This window comes from Vigna umbellata, chromosome 3 (genome assembly GCF_029865625.1).
Source record: "Vigna umbellata cultivar VRB3 chromosome 3, Vumbellata_1.0, whole genome shotgun sequence".
Classification (NCBI taxonomy): Eukaryota; Viridiplantae; Streptophyta; class Magnoliopsida; order Fabales; family Fabaceae; genus Vigna; species Vigna umbellata.
This window is the reverse complement of record NC_142167.1, coordinates 323942-347305: the sequence shown is the minus strand read 5'-3', so window position 1 is coordinate 347305 and position 23364 is coordinate 323942. Positions and strand designations below refer to the sequence as shown.

General features: G+C 28.8%; 2 protein-coding genes across 2 annotated transcripts; both read left to right on the top strand.

Moving 5' to 3' along the window:
• Positions 1-9400: 9400 nt before the first annotated feature.
• LOC148201320 (putative disease resistance RPP13-like protein 1) lies at positions 9401-13516 on the top strand. Its single transcript, XM_088108540.1, has one exon. It carries the CDS (start codon positions 9565-9567, stop codon positions 13066-13068), a length of 3504 nt encoding a protein of 1167 aa, XP_087964666.1. The 5' UTR covers positions 9401-9564; the 3' UTR covers positions 13069-13516.
• Positions 13517-13969: 453 nt separating this feature from the next.
• On the top strand, positions 13970-22642 carry LOC148201319 (uridine 5'-monophosphate synthase-like). The gene is made up of 4 exons (XM_088108794.1): positions 13970-14267; positions 21058-21194; positions 21680-21826; positions 22535-22642. The coding sequence occupies exons 1-4, from the start codon at positions 13970-13972 to the stop codon at positions 22640-22642; spliced, it is 690 nt and encodes a 229-aa protein (XP_087964920.1).
• Positions 22643-23364: the final 722 nt, after the last annotated feature.

Below are 23364 nucleotides of genomic sequence, written 5' to 3'. Positions count from 1 at the left end.
TAACCTTGCAACAACAAATATGCACTCACTTAGACACACTAAAGGAGACACTTCTTTCAAACAACACAAGAGTTTACAAGTACATGCACCTTTTGCACAAAAAGTTTATTAAAACAAGCTTTTAAACTTCTTAGCAAAAAACTACTTTTTAAATATTCAGCAACAAGGTATTTATAGACCTAACTTAAAAAATAGGTTAGATACAAAAGATATATTCATAATAATCACAAATAATTGATTATTCTAAGTTGGTAATCAATTATTTCAAAAACATTTAAAATTTCATTTTTCTTTGAAATAATTAATTATCTAAAAAATTAATCAATTATTAAAGAGGAATTTTGTCAATTGATTTGATAGTTAGGTCTAGGTATATAATCAATTATTTGATAGTTAAGTTTAGGTATTCCAAAATAATCATTAATTATTATCTAATAACATTTATTAGGATAGTTAAGTCTGGTATATAACTTGTTGATTGATTTGATACATGTTTCTGGATTCCCATCTTGAGTTGATAAATATTACAAGAATTTCAGACGCTTCAATATCAAACGCATAACTAAAATTTCATGATAGTCAAATCATCTAATAATTTTGTAAATATTGAATAATTGCACTTGCGTTTATGAACAAAAATAGATAAACTTAAAAAATATTCTTTAAAAATTATAAAAATAAATATTTTGTATGATTCTTTAACTTTTGTCTAATTATTTTAATTTCAATTTATGTAATTGTATTTTTTTCCTAATACTTAACATTGAAAAAAAATGTTATTTTTATATTTAATATTTAATAATATGAACATGCTTTCTTTAATGTTATTTTTATTAATTTATAAAAATTATTTTAATATATATTGAAATAATAAGAAAGTATTTTCATGTATCTTTATTACTTAATGGTAATGAAAATGAGACAAAATTGTTTATACCTTTCAAGTATTAAGACGAAGATGAATTTTTATTTAGTAGATAAACAAGGATGGTGAAACGCATCTCGATTCTCGATTTGTTATCCTTGTATTAGGAGATAAACAATAATATATTATCGAAAAAAACATTAAATTATTTTGAAATAAAAAGAAGTTATTAATTATGTATTTTATTAAATTAATAAATAAATGTATTATCTCTTTATTTACTGAAAAGTAAAATTGTCCATTGAAAAAATGGCAAATAAATAAATCATCATATCTTTACATAATGGTATAAATTAGTATTATTACTTTGATTTTTATTTATTCAATAAATAATGTGATGAATATTATTATCATGGTTTAAAAAGCAAAATAATATGAGTTGATAGAATGAGAATTAACCCAATCACTTTTTATTTCTTTTTATAAATTTAAATCAATCAAAACTATTGTCATATTGAATATACTTCTTAATGTATAATTTTCTTATAGCATTATGTAATGAAACATTAGTATTTTAATCAATAATGTTATATTCTTTTTAATTTGAACTATATAAAAAGAAGAAGTAGCCCAACAAAAAACAACATTAAAACATACTTAATCATGAATTAAAAATTGAAGAAATTAATTATTTTATTCAAAACGAGGGAGAGTAATTAAAAGAAGATATAATAAGATATGTTTTATTAATTTGTTCAATTTACTTTACAACAACAACTCTTGAACTTGCATAAGCCACCACGAAGATAGTTAGCTTTCTGACACTCTTCGCTACAAAGATGGTTATCTACACAATGCGCTATTTGAAGGAAGCAAAGCAGCAGCTCACCATCATCGATTTCCACCTTCTTCTCAATATCCCTAGCTGAACACAAAACCAAACCAATGCACATAATTCCCAACAAAACTATCTTAACTTTTGCATTCATCATCTTCAAATCTTCTTTCTTCTTCCTTTCTACCTCTCAAAGTTAAACAATCTTGGATGGAATATTACCACCACTCTTCCACCCTATTTATACAATCCTATATTTAATGCACACTTTTATTTTCTCAAATCAAATCTTTTACATTAAATGCATCATTTATTGTTTGTTAAAAAAAATTGGTTCATAAAAATATTAATCTTTCTTTTTATCGTGTATAATTGTTAATTAGTTGTGAAACATCCTAACTAAATCGATTCTTTTACATTAAATGTTTACTGCTTTTGCTTTTTTAAAGGACAAAAATAATTAAGAAAAACATTAATAGTTTACTCCTATATTGCCTTATTTATGTGGTATATTCTTCTTAATTAATTAAATGTGGAAATTATAATTAAATGCACAATAAAAGTGTAACAAATCACTGTTCTTTTAAATTAATTATAATATCATTTTGTATTAACCATAATTTTATATTTATTAATATGTAAAGACAGGTAATCAAGATAAATATATAAATAATTGTAGGGTTTTCTCTTCTTTTTTGTCATTGTTTTTATTGTCGTTCCCCATTTTCAAATAATTCAAAAAGGAACGGAGGTAAAAAAAAGTTGTTAGATAATAGTTTTTTTAGTAATTGTATCATGATACAAATTTTACATTAACTTGACATAACTAATGTGTCCATTTTAATATTATTTTAAAATGTGTGGTTCCAAAACATAAATTAAAAGGAAAGTAATTATGTCAGGTAAGTTTATTTTGGTTTTTCATTGTAACTCTCACTTTCTCCTCTCTTCAACACTCTCAATTTATTAAATTGTTTCTAGAACCTTCGACCTTTTTTACTTATTTTTAATATTTTGATTTGTTGTTTACTTTTATTTTGCAAAACATTGTTTGAATAATCTTTTATATAATTATTTTTATTTTTAAACTCTTTAACAAACTTGTAATTTTATTATAATATAATAATTTAATGTTATAACTTTTGTTTACCAAAATTTTCATATATTTTTGACATATATGTATACTTTTAGTGGTATTGTTTTTATTTATACATGCTTTAATTTTATTTATTCATTAGGGTTATATAAACCTATTTAGCTCAAACAGAATACATATTTTAAAGTTTAAGTCAAATAATATCAAGTGGACAACAATTAAAGTACATTACTATAGTATGTTTTATGTGTAGTATAGTCTTGACTATAATAATTAAATTATTAAATGACCTTATATGAACTTTAGTTCACGTTATGATTGCTTTCATTGTACTGACTAGGTGAATAACTTGTATTCTTGAATGGTTGAAGACTTATTTACTGATTGTATGGTATTCGTTAAGTAAATAACTTGAATTATTGTGAAACTGGTTGAAAGAGTATCAGTTTGTAATGAAAAAAGTATGACTTACTATTAAGCGTTTACATAGTTATTTATTATCATGTACTAAATCTGTTTGGAGTTTATTGAAATTTTGGTTTGCTATTATGTTCAAATTACGTGTGTGTTAATATATGAATGCATAGGAACAATTTTAATTAATGTAAGTTATTTTTATTGTCATAATTAATTTGTAATAATAAAATTTAATTAACTAATTATATATTATTTTTCTTTATTACAGTATTTTTCTAGGCATAGATTGTGGTATCACAGGCATAATCAGTTATGGTTTTTTTTAAGGCAAAGTCAATTAAAAGCTGTTACAAACAAAATTGATGTCAGTTATAAAATTAAGGGTAAATTTGTAAAGTGCCTCACTTTTAATTTAAATATGCATGTAGTGGATGAAAACTTGAGCATTAAAAAATTATTTATGTTCATTAAATAGATGCATCAACACTTAATTTATATTTAAAGAAAAAATAAAAATAATAAATGTATAGGTTATATAGTGCAATAAAAATCGTGTATAAACAAAATCTCAAACATCTTCTTTCTTCAATTCTATTTCGCACAAATCAAAGTAATGATAGTCTTCCCTTTCTATACAAATAGTAAATTTACTCTCAAACAACACATTAAAAGAAACAATAATGATAGAGATAAATCTTAAATAAAAGAGTTATTGTAGAGAAGGTGATGAAATCGAATTTAATGTATGGAAGAATAAAAAATGATCATTAACTATAACATAAATTAAATATAAAAAAAACACTTAACATCCAATTCTATATATATGGTAGAGACGGATCAAAAGGGTACATTGCTCTGAAATAAAATTAAGATGAAGGCCATCGCTTCAATTTTCATGGTGATGCTACTTCTTTCAACCAATATTGGTAAGTTTTTGTTTCTGATCACTAACTTACGATTTATGATATTTATTAGGATACAAAACAAAATCTCAAATAAAATAAAACACGAGATAATATAAGTTTATATACATATAAAATACATCTCTCTTGGTAAGAAATTTTATGGAATAGTGTCAAAAACAGATCTGTAAAGGCTTGATCTAAAACGGACAATATTTTATCAGTATTAAAACGGAGAATATCTTATCAGTATAGAGTTTTATTAGTATAGAGATATACATGTGGATTGAACCTCCTTATCGTTTCTTTGAACAAAATTCTTGATTGAATATCAAATGTGGTTTGTGTTGTGCAGGAAATGAAGGAGTTTTGAAAAAGGTAGAGGGAAGAAGGGTTGAGAAATCGTTGTTCCAAGCTTGCACAGACAAACTATACGACAACTGTGAAGACAATATCCCGTGTTTGAGACTTTGTCGCAAGAAATATGGCTTCTTAGGAAGTGGTGAATGTAACAACAAAAAAGAATGTATTTGTACTCACCCATGTTAACTCTTTCATCTTCTTCCAATTACAATTTCAATCTTATTTCTTATAAATCAGTATTGAATCCTTCAAATAAAATTACTCTTTTATAGTATATTTATGCTTTAATTTTTTGTTGGGTTAAATATGTTTTTAGTCCCTAAACTATTGGTTGTTTCTGGTTTTCGTCCCTCTTTCAAAGTAAGGTACAATTTGGTCCTCATTCTTTTCGAAACGTTCGTTTTAGTCCTCGAAAACTAAACACTGTTTAAAAATTTGGTCCTCATTTAGCAACAAATGAGGACTAAAACCAAAATTCCGAGGACTAAAAAGAACGTTTCGAAAAGAATGAGGACCAAATTGTACCTTACTTTGAAAGAGGGACGAAAACCAGAAATAGTTTAGAGACTAAAAACATATTTAACCCTTTTTTTTTAATTCCTCATCAAGTATATCAACTTATGAAGTAAGATGAAGATGCAATAAGAGTATCTTATCTCCACTATACGATTCAGTCTCTCAGATTTTAATTTAATCTTTACATGTTTTGAAAATCTTTCTCTGTGATTTTTACACCGATACAAAATAATGATAATGGATTGGTACAAATTTGATAATTTTATCTTTGTTTTTAAATTTTTAAAATAAAAATTCATCCTTATCACAGTTTTAGTTAATGAATATTAATTTTTCGTCTCGTTTACTTTTTATTAAGAAACCGTTTCAAATATTAATTAAATAATTTTTTTATAAAAATGAAAAAACACAATAAAAAAATATTGTTATTAAATATTTAATATAAAAAAATACATATTTTTTCTCTAAAATGAAAAATAAAATAAAAATTATAATTATATAATTAAAATACAAACCTTAAGACCGTTGAAAAATTAATAAAAATTTATTATATTATCTTAAACTTTTAATAAAAGGAACACGTTACTGTTATATTTCTAGAAAAACTCCTAACTTTTTTTAGTAATATTTTTAATCATCCAAACAAAGAAATGTATGATTCCTACAAAAAAATTAAATATCGTCCAACAATACTAATATTTATATAATTTTGTTGGCTTAAATTCATTTTTTCATTCCTATTAGGTAATTTTATTTTATTAATTCATTTGATAAAACTACAACTAAAATTAAATATTTACATTTTTTTCCAAAATACTGTATTTAACCTGATACTTTTAATTGATTATTTTTAACTACTTTAATTTTTAGGGTTTTTTTTATTTGTCCTTCCCATTTTAGAAAAAAAAAAGGTCAAAAGAAACAGAAAACGCTTTTTGTCCATTTGAAAAAAAAAATGTTCCAGTCTATTTAAGAAATTTTTCTTTAAAAATATTATTTTGAGAAAAAAAATCCATTTAAATCTTTCTTTTTCAAGGCAAAGTCAATGAAAAAGAATTAAAAATGAAACTGGTTTGTGTCAAATACAAAATTAAGGACAGATTTGTGTAAAATTGATTTGAGCATCCTCCTATCTTCATCCCATTTTTAAATAGAAACAAATAAAAATAATTTATACGAATAATAAATTTATTGAAACAAATATATTTATGAATATAAGAAATGAAATTGAAATTAAAGAACGAAGTAAGTAAGTTATTATTTGTGACCGAAATCATAAAATGACATTTGTTATTAATATGCAATCGAAATAGTAATTGATTATTTTTCTAATGATAATAATTTGGTTAATGGTCATAATTATCATACTGTTTTGATCGCCATATGTTTAGATGTGACTAATTTTTACTTACCAATTAAAAGTGGATTGCTAATTGTTTTCTGACTAAGACTTTAGCTATCATATGTTTTTTTTATCACAATTTTACTTTTTAATTGATTTAAACTTTTTAAGGAAAAAGAATGACCTTTATAATGTATTGTTTTTATAGTGTAATAGGGAAAATATATGTGCTACAACATGTGTTCATATTTTTTTATAATAATAAAATAATAAAATTATTATTATTATTATTTCATAATTACAAAATTAAATATAAATAATTTTTATAATTTTATTTTAAGTAGTTTTTATTTATTTTATAGATAATTTTTAAATAAAAAAATTATTAAACTTATAAAAAAGGTTAAACTTAAATAAATGGTTACTTGTAATATTGATAAAATAATAATTTTAATTTAAAAATCTGAAGGATAAAATTAAAAAATAAATATAAAAACTAAAAAGGGAAATGTTCTTTACATATAAATATAAATATAGGCGTGTTTCCGAATTAACGTAAAAGAGTCAAATAACAATAAATGATAAATATCAAATGAAAATAATGCTATCAAATTAACGTACAGAAGAGTCAAACGGTGACTGATTATATCATAAATTAATAAATAAAAAATAAAAAAGTTACAAGCATTCAATACTATATATATACATATATGCTGTAGCAAATGATGAAATAGTAAAATAGTACATTGCTCTGGAAACAAACTAAGATGAAGGCCATCGCTTTAATTTTCATGGTGATGCTCCTTCTTTCGACCATTGGTATGTTTTTGTTATTTTGACACACATAAATTCATTATTTTTTTTAGGTTTAATAGGTTCGGAGGTCCTTATATTTGTGGGTTCGTTTCAATTGGGTCCTCCAATTTTGAAAGTGATCAATTTGGTCCCTAATTTAACAAAATTGAGTCAATAATACCTTTCCGTTAAATGCAATGGACGGCATTAACGTTTTAAACATGTGGTATGTTGAAGCATCCTTCAAATAAAATTGTGCAACCTGCAAATAAAAGGATGCCTCAACATGCTACATGTTTAAAAAGTTAACGTCGTCCATTACATTTAACGGAAAGGGTATTATTGACTCAATTTTGTTAAATTAGGGACCAAATTGATCACTTTCAAAATTGGAGGACCCAATTGAAACGAACCCACAAATATAGGGACCTCCGAACCTATTAAACCTTTTTTTTAATATAAAAGTTTATTTTTTATAATAATTTTATGTGTTTAATAAATATAAATATAATTGTGTTGTCGGGAGTTTTACTTTTACGAGATCAAGTCAATTTAGAATATATAGATGAATGTAAATCTCATCTAGTCAGTTTTATAGGATTGAGTTAAACTTAAAAGTTCACTTCTTAATTTGTATATCAAAGTTATAATTAGAGTCTATCTTAACGATATTTGTTGTTTGTTAGATATATTATTTGACATGTTATCGAATCGTCTATTAACGTCCAGTCTCGATTATGATTTCTTTGAAAAAGGTGGTTTAAATATTGAATGTGTTTTATGTTGTGCAGAAAACGAAGGAGCAATGGTGGAGGGAACAAGGGTTGAGAAAAAGTTGTGGGAGATTTGCATAGAAAAACTATACTGGAAATGTGAAGACAATGACAAGTGTTTCACTGTTTGTCGCGAGAAATATGGTTACTTAGCAAGTGGTGTATGTAATTACGAAGAAGAATGTGTCTGTCGTCACCCTTGTTAAGTCTTTCATCTTCTTTCGATTACACATTCAATTTTCATCTTCTCTTCCAATTAGCGTTGGATTGGATCCTTCATAATGAAATTAATCTTTTTATATTATATTTATGCTTTCTAATTCTTTCAATTTTATTTTTAATTTCTCTCCATTATACAAAATTTAGATTTTAATTTAATGTTTACTTGTTTCATTGGGTCTTGTTGTTTTTAAAATCTTTTTGGAACTTTTACTCCGATTCAAAGAAATGGTAAAAGGGTAGGTATGATATTCGTTAAAGTAAAAAATTATTACACATTTTGTTTTTTATTTCAAATATTAAAATTAAATTATATTTATATAAATATAAATATTAAATAAAAATGAATGAATTTAAAATAATTATAAAAAAAATAAAGATATTGAATACTTATAAATGATTAAGAAAATTATGACAATAAAAAATAATATAAAACTTATCGGATTATCTAAAATTTAAAGTATTTTAATAATTTAAGACGGAAATAAGATTGAGCTAGAAACAAGAAACAATATGAGAACCTGAGTTTATATTTATATATATATATATATATATATATATATATATATATATATATATATATATATATACCTGAATATAATTTAAAAAAAATTGAATAACAAGATTATGTTTTATCTAATTGTTTTTATATATCCAATGCAAAAAAAATGTATATTTTTATTACCATGGCCAAGAGTTTTTGGATTTTGTTTTTTATATCACGTTAGCATATTCTGAGGTTTTATAAGACTTCATGATCCAATATATGTGATTCCTCTTAGAAATATTCTCATCCAATGTTTAATTTTAAGTATAAGTATCTTAAGTCATAATTCAATTTAAATTAAACAGTAAAATATGTTTACAATATCTAAATTTGGATGCGAAAATTGAGTTTGTCTCTATTTTATCATTAAACTTTTCTCAGGTGTAACATTTTTGCTAAAACATTTCTTTGTTTTCCTTGAATCTGAAGTTTTAAAATAGTGTTTATGCAGTTTATCTTTTACATAAAACATTCATTTATGAGACAAAATTTAAAAAAAAAAAAAAAGTATTGTCATTTTTGAAAATCTAAAATAAAAATTGTACTAAAAAGTTACCATCTTATTCTTATTAAATCATTTTACATAGTAACGAATTAAATTTTTAACAAAAGTAATAACCTGTCGTGATTTGAAAGGCAGGTGTAAATTTAGATTATTAAACAATTGTAGTAAAAAGAAAACATTTGAAATTGAAGCTGAAAATTCAAAGGTTCAAAGAACGTTGAAAATTCAGCAGTTAAGGTAAGGTTTCCTTGTGTAACTTTTTTGTTGTTTGAATTGTATGATTTTGATTGTGAGTTTGTGCTTATGTTATTAAGGGTTGTGTTTAGTTCGTACAGAAGGTGTTGATGGGGTGAAGGTGGTGATTGTGAAGTGACTCGATCAAAGGACTCATGGCAGTAGAGTGTATGAGTGGGGCATTTCTGGCAGCTGCCTTTCAAGTGACTTTAGACAAGTTGGCTTCAAGGGATATCCAAGACTACTTCCATGGAAGTAAACTCAAGGATAAGATGCTCAAAAAGCTAGATATTGTGCTGAACTCCATCAACCAAGTGCTGGAGGATGCAGAGGAAAGGCAGTACAAAACCTCAAACGTGATGAACTGGCTTGATCAGCTGAAAGAGGCTATATATGAAGCAGAATTGCTGTTAGATGAGGTTGCCAATGAGGCATCAAGACAGAAGCTGGAAGCTGAATTTCAGCCTGCCACTAGCAAGGTGAGAGGCTTCTTCAAGGCTTTTGTTAATCCATTTGACATGGAAATTGCATCTAGGGTTGAAGAACTACTAGAGAACATACAATTTCTTGCAAGCCAAAAGGATATGCTAGGATTAAGAAAGGGGATTTTTTCTGGCAATGAAGTTGGAGTCAGTTGGAAACAATCCAAGCAATTGCCAACTACATCCTTGGTGGATGAATCTAGCATTTGTGGTAGAGAGGAAGATAAAGAGGAAATCATAAAGATTTTACTTTCAGACAATGTCACATGCAATCAGGTGCCCATAATTAGTATAGTTGGAATGGGAGGGATGGGTAAGACCACCCTTAGTCAGCTTGTGTATAATGACCAAAGGGTACTAGATCAATTTGACCTTAAAGCTTGGGTCTATGTTTCACAAGATTTTGATGTTGTTGCTGTCACAAGAGCAATTCTTAAGGCATTTGGGTCCAAAGGAGCAGAAGAAAAAGACTTAAACCTACTTCAACTTGAATTGAAGCAGAGACTGATGGGAAAGAGATATTTCCTTGTTCTAGATGATGTTTGGAACGAAGACTATTCAAGTTGGGGGGTACTGCAGATCCCCTTCGTTTATGGACCTTCAGGAAGTAGGATTCTTATTACCACTCGTAATGAGAAGGTAGCATTGGTCATGAACTCCTCCCATCTATATCATTTGAAGCCATTGGAGAAAGAAGATTGTTGGAAGCTATTTTCAGATGTTGCATTTCATGACGAGGATGCCACCAAATATCCATATCTTGTATCAGTTGGCAGTAAAATTGTTGACAAGTGTGGAGGATTGCCTTTAGCTTTGAAAGCATTGGGAAATATCTTGCGAGTGAAATTCTCCCAGCATGAATGGGTTAAGATATTGGAGAGTGATATGTGGCAACTATCTGACAACGATGCCAACATTAACCCTGCTCTTAGATTGAGTTACCATAATCTCCCCTCCTATTTGAAACGCTGTTTTGCTCATTGCTCCATATTTCCAAAGGGTTATGAGTTTGACAGAGATCAGCTAATCCAACTGTGGATGGCAGAAGGTTTGTTGAATTGCTGCCAAATAAATAAGAGTGAAGAAGAGTTAGGCATTGAGTTCTTCAATGATCTAGTAGCAAGGTCATTTTTCCAACAATCAAGACGCCGTGCTTCGTGCTTCACTATGCATGATCTTCTTAATGATTTAGCAAAATCTGTCTCAGGAGAGTTTTGTTCACAGATAAGTGGCAGTTTGGAGAAAATTATAACCAAAAGAGCACGCCACATTTGGTCTAGCAAAATTAACATTGATGATAAATTCTTGAGGCATATTAGTAAGTGTAACAGATTACGTTGTTTTGTGGCATTCAAATGGGAATTTGGCAGAGGAGGCTTGATCAACACTGATAAACAACGTATTCTGTTGTCTACATTGAAATATTTACGCGTGCTATCCTTCCATGATTGTCTTCTCACCGAATTAGTTGATGATATAGGCAATTTAAAGCTTTTGCGTTATTTAGACCTTTCGTACACTAAGATTAAAAGATTGCCTGACTCCATTTGTAGGCTGCATAATCTGCAGACACTGCTACTATTATGGTGCTATCATTTGGATGAGCTTCCCATAGATTTGCACAAACTTGTCAACTTGCGTCATCTTGATTTACGTATGAGCGGGATAAACAAGATGCCAAACCACATAGGAAAGCTGAAACATCTTCGCACACTGACTAGTTTTTTTATCAGGAAGCATGATGTTAAGGAATTGGGAAATCTCAACAATCTTCAAGGAACACTTTCAATTTTCCGGTTAGAAAATGTCACCGATCCTGCGGATGCCATGGAAGCTAATCTGAAAGGTAAAAAGCATTTAGATGGATTAGTGTTGAATTGGGGTAACAAATTTGGAAGGTGCAATGAAAATGAGGACTCAATAATAGAAAGACAGGTGTTGGAGGCTCTTCAACCAAATGGGAACTTGAAAAAGCTTTCTGTTTTACGTTATGATGGAACCAGCTTTCCAAGATGGTTTGGGGGATCTCATTTGCCCAATTTAGTGTCCATTGCACTGACTGAAAGCAAATTCTGCTTTGTGTTACCACCATTTGGGCAGCTTCCCTCTCTGAAGGAGCTTTCCATATCATGCTTTTATGGAATAGAGGTCATTGGTCCTGAGTTCTGTGGTAATGATTCCTCAAATATTCCTTTCAGATCTCTTGAAATATTGAAATTTGAGGAAATGAATGCATGGAAAGAATGGTGCAGTTTTGAAGATCACAATGAAGAAGGCCAAGGTTTGTCTTGTCTTAAAGAGCTATCTGTGAGGCGTTGTCCATGGTTGAGAAGGGCCCTTCCTCAACACCTTCCTTCTCTGCAGAAATTGGAAATTTGTGAATGCCCACACTTGGAGGATTCAGTTCCCAAGGCTGTAAGTATTCATGAGATGAAGTTGCGTTTGTGTGAAAAACTTTTCCTGAAAGATTTTCCATCCAGCTTGAAAAAGGCCACAATTCATGGAACTTGCATCATTGAGGCATGCCTCCACCAAATTCTTGTCAACAATCCCTTCCTTGAAGAGCTGAAAATCCACAACTTTCATGGTCTAAATAAAAAATGGTCCTCTTTGGATTTGCACAGACATGATTCTCTTGTCACTCTCTCTATAACAAGCTGGTACTCTTCCTCTTTGCCCTTTGCACTACACTTGTTTTCCAATCTTCATTCTCTACTTTTTCATGATTGTCCTTATCTTGAGTCATTTCCCGAGGGGGGTTTGCCTTCAAGCCTACGCAAACTCGAAATTGAGGATTGTCCCAAGCTGGTTGCTTCTAGGGAGAAGTGGGGATTGTTCAAACTCCATTCTCTCACAGAGTTAAGAGTTAGTGATGACTTTGAAAATGTGAAGTCTTTCCCAGAGGATGGATTGCTACCACCTACTCTCAGTGTGCTCTACTTAATTGCTTGTTCGAAGCTAACACACACAAACTATAAGGGTTTGCTCCATCTGAAATCTCTCAACTCCTTCTATATTTTATGTTGCCCTCTTCTTCAATCTTTGCCAGAAGCAGCTTTATCCAACTCTCTTTCTGTTCTCTACATTCATGATTGCCCTTTACTGAAGCAGCGTTACCAAAGGGATGGAGAGCATTGGCGTAAAATTCACAACATCCCTTCTGTGATTATATCATAGCAGCAGTTGAAACACAAGGCAAATTCCTCCATATTTTAATACCCAGTCTAAGCTTTCACAGGGGGGAAAAGGGGAAAAGATATCTATTCTACCACATGACGTGACTTCTTAGAATAATGATATTTTTCACAGGACATTTTTTACAATATTTTAATATTATCTACGTGTTATTATGTGATTAGTCCATATTAATGTTTATAATTATTATTATTGATTATTAAGTAATTTTATACCAATCACATAATAACACGTAAATGATGTTAAAATATTATAAAAAAATATTATCAAAATATCATTATATTTCTTACTTGACCTACATCTATGAATGCATATATAAAGTATTTATTACATGAATCATTGTGAAGTTATAAAGAACCACTCCTCCAACTAACATGGTTCATTTGGTAAAGATATTGTTAATGTATTTTATTATAATTTTATTAGTCTTTATTAGATTATTTTTTACCTAGATTAATGTCAGAATTTATCATTAATTATTGTGAATAAGAAATCTCCTATAATATCTCCCTTTACATATCTTTTGTAATTTCTCATATAAAAATATTGTGTTGCCTATTTAAGAAAATAGAGTTTTTTTGTAAAATATTTATCACTGATTACTAAATATTATTTTGTAAACTCCTATACTTTCAATTTCTTTCATGACCTACCAATACATATATATTCCTTTGCATATCAAGAATTTCATTCGTATAAGTCAACATGTAATTTGATATTTTACTATAAAATTGATCATTCTTTTCTATCAAGCATAATTATAATTACCATTACAATTTTCATTACATAATCACTTCTATCATCATATAATATTTTTTTACAAACTAGTAGTATCCTTACGGAACTTAAAATTTATATTTTGGATTACACATTATAAAATATAATGTCAGCATCATCATTGGTAGAGTCTCTAGTTCTTCAACTCCATGAGATTTCAGCTGTCAAATTTGGCAACTTCAAGCTCAAATCTGGCATCTTCTCACCAATCTACATAGACCTACGCCTCATCATATCTTACCCTTCTCTCCTCCAGCAAATCTCTCAAACCCTTATTTCCTCTGTCTCTTCCACTTCCTATGATCTTGTATGTGGTGTCCCTTACACTGCCTTACCAATTGCTACATGTGTCTCCCTTACCCAAAACATTCCCATGGTCATGCGCCGCAAGGAAATATACAAATGTTTAAAATTTAATAAGTACACATTTATTAAGATAAGAAAATATATATTAAGATAAGATAATATATTTACATACTAAATACAAATATTTCAAATTAATTATATTACAACATCCAATTTCATCTTCTAATAATAATAATAAAAAAGACAAAAGTGATAAAATATAATTAATGAATAAATGAAAAAAATATTAAATAAATTTAAATAAGTAAAGACAAAAATAGTAAAATTAAGAAAATATAAAATATAAAAATATGAATAAATAATGAACAAAATACTAAAGCGTGTCTTTAATTTTTTTATTTTAGTATCTTTTAAAATAAAATTATGTGTCTCTTATGTTTTCTTGCCTTTATTTTTTGTGTTTGATGTGATACTTAATATTGCATCTCGTTCTAAATAAGATAATAAGATTCATAAAAAAGTTTATGATCAAACTTTGGACGATTTTCCTTTAGGGTTAAATATGTTTTTAGTCCCTAAACTATTGGTCGTTTCTGGTTTTCGTCCCTCTTTCAAAGTAAGGTACAATTTGGTCCTCATTCTATTCGAAACGTTCGTTTTAGTCCTCGAAAACTAAACACTGTTTAAAAATTTGGTCCTCATTTAACAACAAATGAGGACTAAAACCAAAATTCGGAGGACTAAAACGAACGTTTCGAAAAGAATGAGGACCAAATTGTACCTTACTTTGAAAGAGGGACGAAAACCAGAAACGGCCAATAGTTTAGGGACTAAAAACATATTTAATCCTTCCCTTTAATACTTCATCCGGTAGATTTTTTATGTAGAAAAATCATTAATAGCTCAAAATATTAATGCAGATTTTCTATGCAGAAAAATGCTCAAAAAATTAATGTATGTATAATTGAAATGATTCTTTTACTGAGCATCAAATGTCTCTAAACCATTTTCCATAATATTTTTAATTCATCAATTAAATATTGTAAATACATATCAATGTCATTTTTAGGAATTTAGAACTTGAAATAAGTGTTGACATTAGAAATACAATTCGTTCCTTATATTTTCATAAGTTAACTCGGTTATGAAGCACATTTTGACACATTTGATTTTTCAAACTTTCACAATAAATTTAAATTTTTAATGAATGGTTTAAAATGTTGATCCAGAGATAACAATGATTTCTTTATCAAGTATAACTAATCTTTATAAAAAATTTCATTTATCTAATTTTCAATATTTTATGAGTTTGGATCAAGTCTTATCCATCACAAACTTAATATTATTAGTTCATGATCATATTTATTACATATATATTCGTTCATAAATATCAAATTTATTAAAAATATCGTATAATTAATCACATTATTAAGAATTGAGAAAACTCACCTGTAAAAAATTAGTAAAATCTTATTTATTTTATTTATTAATTTTAAATTCTTGAAATATGAATCTACTATCTCTTCAAAGAATTGTAACCTATACCTATAGTAATTTATATTGATCAGAACTGCAAGTTAAACATCATAATATATGTTGAAATTACATAGATCGAAATTCTTATTTTTCTTTTAAAACACTCCACACATTTCTCATTCACTTTTAAAATCTTAAAATATTCAAACCCTATTTTTAAAATGCATAAAAAATTCATTCTAATAATTAATAAATATTAATATACTTTTCAAATGAAAAAATCCATCATGAAATTATAAAAAAATATACCTAATGACCACAACGTATTCTAATTAATATATATATATATATATATATATATATATATATATATATATATATATATATATAACTTACTACTTTTAACTAGTTAAAATGGAACTGGTGATATCAAATAATTTTAGAAAAACTATTATGAAAATCAAATATATAATCTTTACAACATTAAAAATAAGAAATTTTGATGAACAATTCATCCAGAATGTACTATTCTTAAAAATAAAACTCCAACGTAATTCTATAACATTTCATTAAGTCAACTAGGACTATATTTCAATCTTTTTAAATTCAAGTGCGAGACATAACTTTGAATGTTCTGAATGACGAAACATCCATGTTCTGATGATATCATTGCTTTGCAATTTATGATTTTCGAAGAAAACTTTCCACTCGCCATTCAACACATAGTATTTATTTGCCCACTTCTTGAAGGCCAGTGAATAAAGATTCCCATAATCATCGTAGGCACAAACCTCTACTCCCTTTTGGATATCATCATCATCTTTCAATATTGGTAAAAAATATTTTTCAGCTTCTTTTTTATTGAAAAGAAGTCTATTTAAATTAACATTCACATCACTCTTTGTGAGTCTTTTTTCAAGACGTTCTTCACTATGATATAAGACATAGTTTCTGTAGTTTATGAGAAGTCGTGAATAAGAAGCATTATGACCATTCTCATGAATCAAATATTCTTGAGAGCAAAAGCAATTCTTTGACGATCCTTCAAAATCTTGGGATTCATTGATATTTGGCCTCATATTCTTTTCACCCTTTAAACCTTCAAAAAGAAAATGAAAAAATATTTATATACAAAATAACAAAATTTTGTGCATTGCATAGTTTAGAATAATTTACAAATCTATTGATCAAATTTTAAACATACATGATGTGATCTTACCTAAACAAAACAAAGACTGTTGTCGAATCAAGTTGGAGAAGAAATGATGTATTTTCCAAACTTGTAAATTCCTTGTTCTTTGAAGCCAAGTATTGAACAGTAAGAGAAAGACAAATATTGAATGAGAGTTGACAAGAAAAAAAACTCTTTTCAATACTCACACTGAAATAAGAAAGAATTTTTTAGTAGGAAAATGAATGAGTACTTTGTGTGAATGCAAGATTGTTTTTATAGACTTTTTAAGTCTTTGGTAAACAAACTAAAGATATAAGATAAAATAAAATAAAAAGATTAAAAAATTTATTATCATGAGATAATTTTAATTGATAATTAATTAGTTAAAATTTGAATAAATTTTATATGTAAATATACGTACAAATAGTTAGAATTTAAAGAGTATATATTTATTAAGATAAGAAAATATCTATTAAGATAAGATAATATATTAAAATAAGATAATATAAATTAAGATAAGATAATAAATATTAAGATAAGATAATATATATTTTGAGATAAGATAATATATTACATACTAAATACAAAATTTCAGAATAGCTATATTACATCATCGAATTTTATCTTATAATAATAGTAATACAAAATACAAAAGTAATAAAATATAATTAATGAATAAATAGTGAAGTTAATTAATGAAATAAATATTAAATAAATTTAAACAAGTAAAGACAAAAATAGTGAAGTTAAGAAAATATAAAATATAAAAATATGAATAAATAATAAACAAAATACTAAATTGTGTTTTAAGTTTTTGTTTTAAACAAATAAAAAAGAATATGAAAACGATAATTAAATAAAAATGTTTGTTTGTTTTGTTTTAATATTTTTATTAAGTTTTCTCTCTCTTTCCAAAAAAAATTGATACTAAAATATTTTTTCTCTACACCACACCTCACTACTTTTTTAAATATATACGGCTCTAATTTACATAATCTATTATACATTTATCAGTTTTTGCGTGCCTTGGGTCCAACAAGCCGATTTCCTTTTCTGTGATATATGAACAGATGAAAAAGAAAATAGATTTGTGAATATTTGGGATAAAGTTATTAAATAAATATCTTTAATAGATCTATGTGAACGAGGGATATAAATATTTAATTTTTTTTAATGGGATGACGGATATCCGTTACAAATTAATAATTCTTTTTATATTTTTTTAGATAATAATTGGTTGTAATTTTTATTTTAGTATTTTTTTAAAATAAAATTGTGTGTCTCTTGTATTTTCTTGGCTTTATTTCATATGTTTGATGTGATACTTATATCTCATTCTAAATAAAGTAACAAGATTGATAAAAATCTTTATGATCTATTTTTGAAACCTTGAAAAATCATTTTTGTTTAAAATCAATTAATCTCTCCATGGTTTGAGTTTAACCTCTTTTCTTTTTCAACACTAACCTAATTAAATTGTTGATATTGTGAATTATATCATCTTTATATTTCTATCACTTAACTCAGATCAATCAAACATTTTGAGAAGCTTTAGGATTTGGAATAAATGTTAGACATTAAAAATACAAATCTTTCCTTATATTTGTATCATTCTACTTGGATTGTATACATTTAACAAATTTGATTTTTCAAAATTTAGCAATAAATTTAAATTTTTAATAAATGGCTTAAAAGGTTAATTCAAGGATAACAATGATTTTTTTTATCAATTATAATTAATTTTTATAGAAAACTTCATTTCTCTAATTTTCAATATTTTATGAGTTTGGATTACGTCTTGTAACACCAACTTGTTACTAGTTCATGATGATATTTATTATACCTATTGGTTCATAAATATCTAATTTAGTAAAAATATCTTATAATTTAAACACAATATTAAGAATTGAGAAAACTCACTATAAAAAAATAGTAAAATTTTCTTTATTTCATTTATTAGTTTTAAATTCCAAAAATCCAAATCTACTATCACTTCAAATAATGTAACCATAGGAATTTATTTTTATCACAAGATCAAATTAAAGACCATAATGTATTCTATTCTGAAATTAGAATCGATCGAAGTCCCTATTTTAAAAAAAAAAACACATCACACAAATGTCTCATTCATTTTTAAATATTCATTTTCATCACTATCGTAATTTAGTCTTTTCCTTCCTTGAAGAGCTGAGAATCCACAACTTTCATGGTCTAAATAAAAAATGGTCCTCTTTGGATTCCTCTTTGCCCTTTGCACTACACTTGTTTTCCAATCTTCATTCTCTACTTTTTCATGATTGTCCTTATCTTGAGTCATTTCTCGAAGGGGTTTTGCCTTCAAGCTTACGCAAACTCGAAAATTGAGGATTGTCCCAAGCTGGTTGCTTCTAGGGAGAAGTGGGGATTGTTCAAACTCCATTCTCTCACAAAGTTAAGAGTTAGTGATGACTTTGAAAATGTGAAGTCTTTCCCAGAGGATGGATTGCTACCACCTACTCTCAGTGTGCTCCACCTAATTACGTGTTCAAAGCGAACAAACACAAACTATAAGGGTTTGCTCCATCTAAAATCTCTCAACTCCTTCTATATTTTATGTTGCCCTCTTCTTCAATCTTTGCCAAAAGCAGCTTTATCCAACTCTCTTTCTGTTCTCTACATTCATGCACTAGTGCAGAAAGGGCTTTAGACGTCTGTTCTTTTGGTTTTTTGACGTCCGACCTGCACCCGACATCTTTGTGGGTGACGTTAATCAAACGTCCGTTGTGTCAGGCCGGATGTCTATATAGACGTCCGTTGAAGCCACCCTGGACGTCTATATGCCTGAACGGGTTGTTTAGGGATTAGGGGTTTGGACGTCGGTTTGTGCACTGTCAGACGTCTATAAACGTCCGTCAGTGCACTAACCGACGTCTACTGGGCGTTTTTTTTTCTTAAAAATCAATTTATTTTTGCATTAAAACCACACCTGAAAAACAGAAAATCATCCCAAAACAATATATAGTATAATATATTTGTGTTTCATATAAAGAAAGTTCTACTTAATGTACAAAATAATCCAATACCAAAACTATCAATATATAAACTTATAAAACTAAAATTAAGCAATGTTCAACAACAAATAAAATTGTTCCTAACTCCATCTTTGCAGAAGATAAGTTGTCCACTCTTGCCTTATTTGCCTAATCGTGTCCTCTGGTATAGGAGATGTACTCTTGAAGCGCTGCAAAATTGAAGAAAGATTCATTATGGTTTCATATATGTTTAAAGATGAATTTGATTTGTAATATATTCAAGGTATGCATCATTACCTCATTCTAGTCATTTGTAATGACAGCTCGAATGATGGTCTTAATCCAACACATGACATAGAAGCCACATTCCCATGAATCATGCTGCTGGTTACACTAAAATGACAAACTAAATAGTCAATAATTTAGATCATTCAATAACATAGAAAATGAATTAGAACTATAAATGACTTACAACCTTTGGATATAAAATTTGAACTAGTTGACCTCGAGATTTACCAATAACTCTGTACAGATTGAAAACACAAAGTAAAATTATCATACCTATATTTATCATAAAATTTTAAGGGGAAAATCAAATTCAAAGTCATTTTTGGAGAAACACTTACCCTTGAAGCATGGTTCTCAAGTCATTTTTCATCTTCCTGTGCAACAAACAAAATCATATAATTTTACATTGTTTGGGAATGATGACCATCAACTGCTAGTGCGGCCTATCACGAAGGACAAATAGTTATTTAACTAAGTAATTAAGGAAACTTTAATAATGAACTTTTACATATAACAACACCTACCCATCAATGTATGGCAAGGTATACGTCTCTTTTTGACTGATCCATCCATGTTTGCAAATAATGTTATCTATTTTCAAGTGTGTTACCAGAAGGTTGAATGGTCTGAGGTTCAACAAATCTGTACATGGAAGACCGACCTTGGTCTACAACGATTGTGTCCATGTACCTAAAACAACAAAGTTAAGTTGTTAGAAACTATAGGAATCAAAGAAAAAGAGATATGGAAGACAAAATTAACTATCTTACATGCACCACAGTTGAATGATGGAAATATTCAACATCCGGTCTCCCCCAATCACCTCCAATGCATCAGGAAATGTGATATATACTGGCACATGGGGGGCAGATCAAATACTCTCAAATCCCAGTACAGTTCTAATGGTGCTCTCTTCAACTTGGGTAATCTTGTCATTAGCTTTGATAGCAACTGCAGTAAAAATTGCTGAGGATCATTCTGATTTTGTAATTGGCTTCATCTCAGTCAATCCTGCATCATGGCTAGGAGCACCTATAAATCCCTCTTTCATTCAGGCAACCCCTGGAGTTCAAATGGTAACCGGTGGTGATGCTTTAGGCCAACAATACAACACTCCATACTCTGTCTAGTTTCTTTTTGATATCCTCTAATGGATCTACTTCCAAAAACATCCTAAGTTCTTCGACAGCAGATTGGGCTTCAGCCATGAAGGACACCATATCATGGTCAGCCATTTTAAGAGATGCAAGCTTGTTCGTAGTGTCATAGAGACGTTGAATATCGTTGGCATAAATGCTTTGGGCTTTCTTCCAAAAGGAGTGACAAGTTTTGAAAGCCCTCAAAGATACAAGAAGTTTGGGTTCCACTGATTGCCATAACAGGGTACACAACTGGAAATCTGCTTGTTTCCACTAATCAGCTTTTTTAGTAGGCACACGGCTTCCATCTCGCTCAAGGTAGTCATAATGCCCTTGGCCAAGGAACCACATTTCAACAGCAGCAGACCATGATAGATAATTTTTTCCATTTAGCTTCTCGGAGGTAATTGATGGACTTCCAGAGAAGGAAAGAGTACTGTCAGACGCCATCTCTGAAGAAGACAAATAGTACTAGCGAGGAACAAGAAAACCTTAAGGGTTTAGACAAAGGAAACTGTGACAGTGATGGACGACGGTGGCCGGCAACGGCGGCCGGTGAACGGCGGCCGGTGAACGGCGGCCGGTGAACGGCGGCCGGCGACGGACGACGGTGGCCGGCGGCGACGACGGTGGCCGGCGGTTGACGGTGGCCGGCGGCGGGTGTGGCGCCGGACAGATATATATTACGAGACAGAAACCAGAGCGGGATCGACCCGCTCTGATACCAACTTAAGATTGAAAATAAATAATTCTTGAGGGCTTAATTGATCCCTCTCACAATCTTCTATTTATAAGAATAAATTGATACACAAATACATGATAAATAGGGTAACCCTAGACACAATATAATCATGATAAATAGGGTAATCCTAGACACAATATAATCATGATAAATAGGGTAACCCTTGACACACTATAATGATGATAAAATAGGATAAATATCCTAACAAATACAACACTCCATACTTTGTAAGTTAATGTTTTTGACAATGATTTGCAGAAGTATTTTGCCCCAATTATTTGTTGTTCTTTCTTGGATTGAAAACAAAACAAAATGGAGGAAAAAGAAAGAGGGAGGGTGTACTAGTTTCTACCATACAGTCCCTTGCTTTCTGCATAGAGCATTAAAAAGGGAAGCTCACTTGTTTGAATTTCTACAAGTGAAATAGAAAAAAAAAAACTGAATCAGATTATAGAAAAATATGAAATAACTTTTACACCAATTTTAGGTTATGAAAAAGTTGATTCTAGTTTTCCTTTTTCACTTTCTTTTTCAGGTGATTCATGATAGGGGCAATGACATAATCAAAGTAGCAAATCCTGCTGAGACAGCTCGTGAATACCGACTTGAAGGGTGGAAAGCATATTTGGCCAAGTGTTCTTGAGGCCTGAACCCTACATAATAAGAAAAGGATGAGTCAAATTTATGTTGTACTTATTAAGATAAGATAATATATATTAAGATAAGATAATATATTATATACTAAATACAAAATAGTTATATTACAACATCCAATTTCGTCTTATGATAATAATACACAAGTATGATAAAATATAATTAATGAATAAATGAAAAATACATTTAAAGAAGTAAAGAAAAAAAAGGTGAAATTAAGAAAATATAAAATTTAAAGATATAAATAAATAATAAACAAAATACTAAAGTGTGTTTTAACTTTTTTGTCAGACCCAGCAAAAATCAAAAGTCAGAAACCAGTAAAATCCAAGCACGTGTCCTTAGTGGAATTCACGTGTCAAGAGGGAGGCTCGACACTCAGATGATGAACGCCAGGTGTCAAGCGAAGGAGAACCGAAAATCAGTTAGTGGAAAACAGGTGTCGACTGAAGAGGGGACGTTCGTTCTCGACTGTGGAGCAAAACTTTGATTTTCAGAAAAACACTCCACTCTCCTCTGCATGCACTCTCTTTCCAAAATCTGATCTTCCATCTTCCTCCTTCTTCTCTCTAGAAACCCTATCTTCTCTCTAAGAAAACTCACCCTTTCTCTCCTCCGATCAATATTCCGGCACCAGTTCTACACTTCCGGCGTAGAGGACGATCGTTTGAACCGATTCTGAACTGGTAAGTTCATCTTTCCTCCATTCGT

Coding starts and splice junctions, on each gene's coding strand:
- LOC148201320 (XM_088108540.1), top strand. CDS start 9,565: ATGGCAGTAGAGTGTATGAGTGGGGCATTTCTGGCAGCTGCCTTTCAA.
- LOC148201319 (XM_088108794.1), top strand. CDS start 13,970: ATGTCAGCATCATCATTGGTAGAGTCTCTAGTTCTTCAACTCCATGAG. Junction 14,268..21,057: donor CCGCAAGGAAATATACAAAT/GTTTAAAATTTA, acceptor TCTTGTCATTAG/CTTTGATAGCAACTGCAGTA. Junction 21,827..22,534: donor CGGCCGGTGAACGGCGGCCG/GTGAACGGCGGC, acceptor TTTCTTTTTCAG/GTGATTCATGATAGGGGCAA.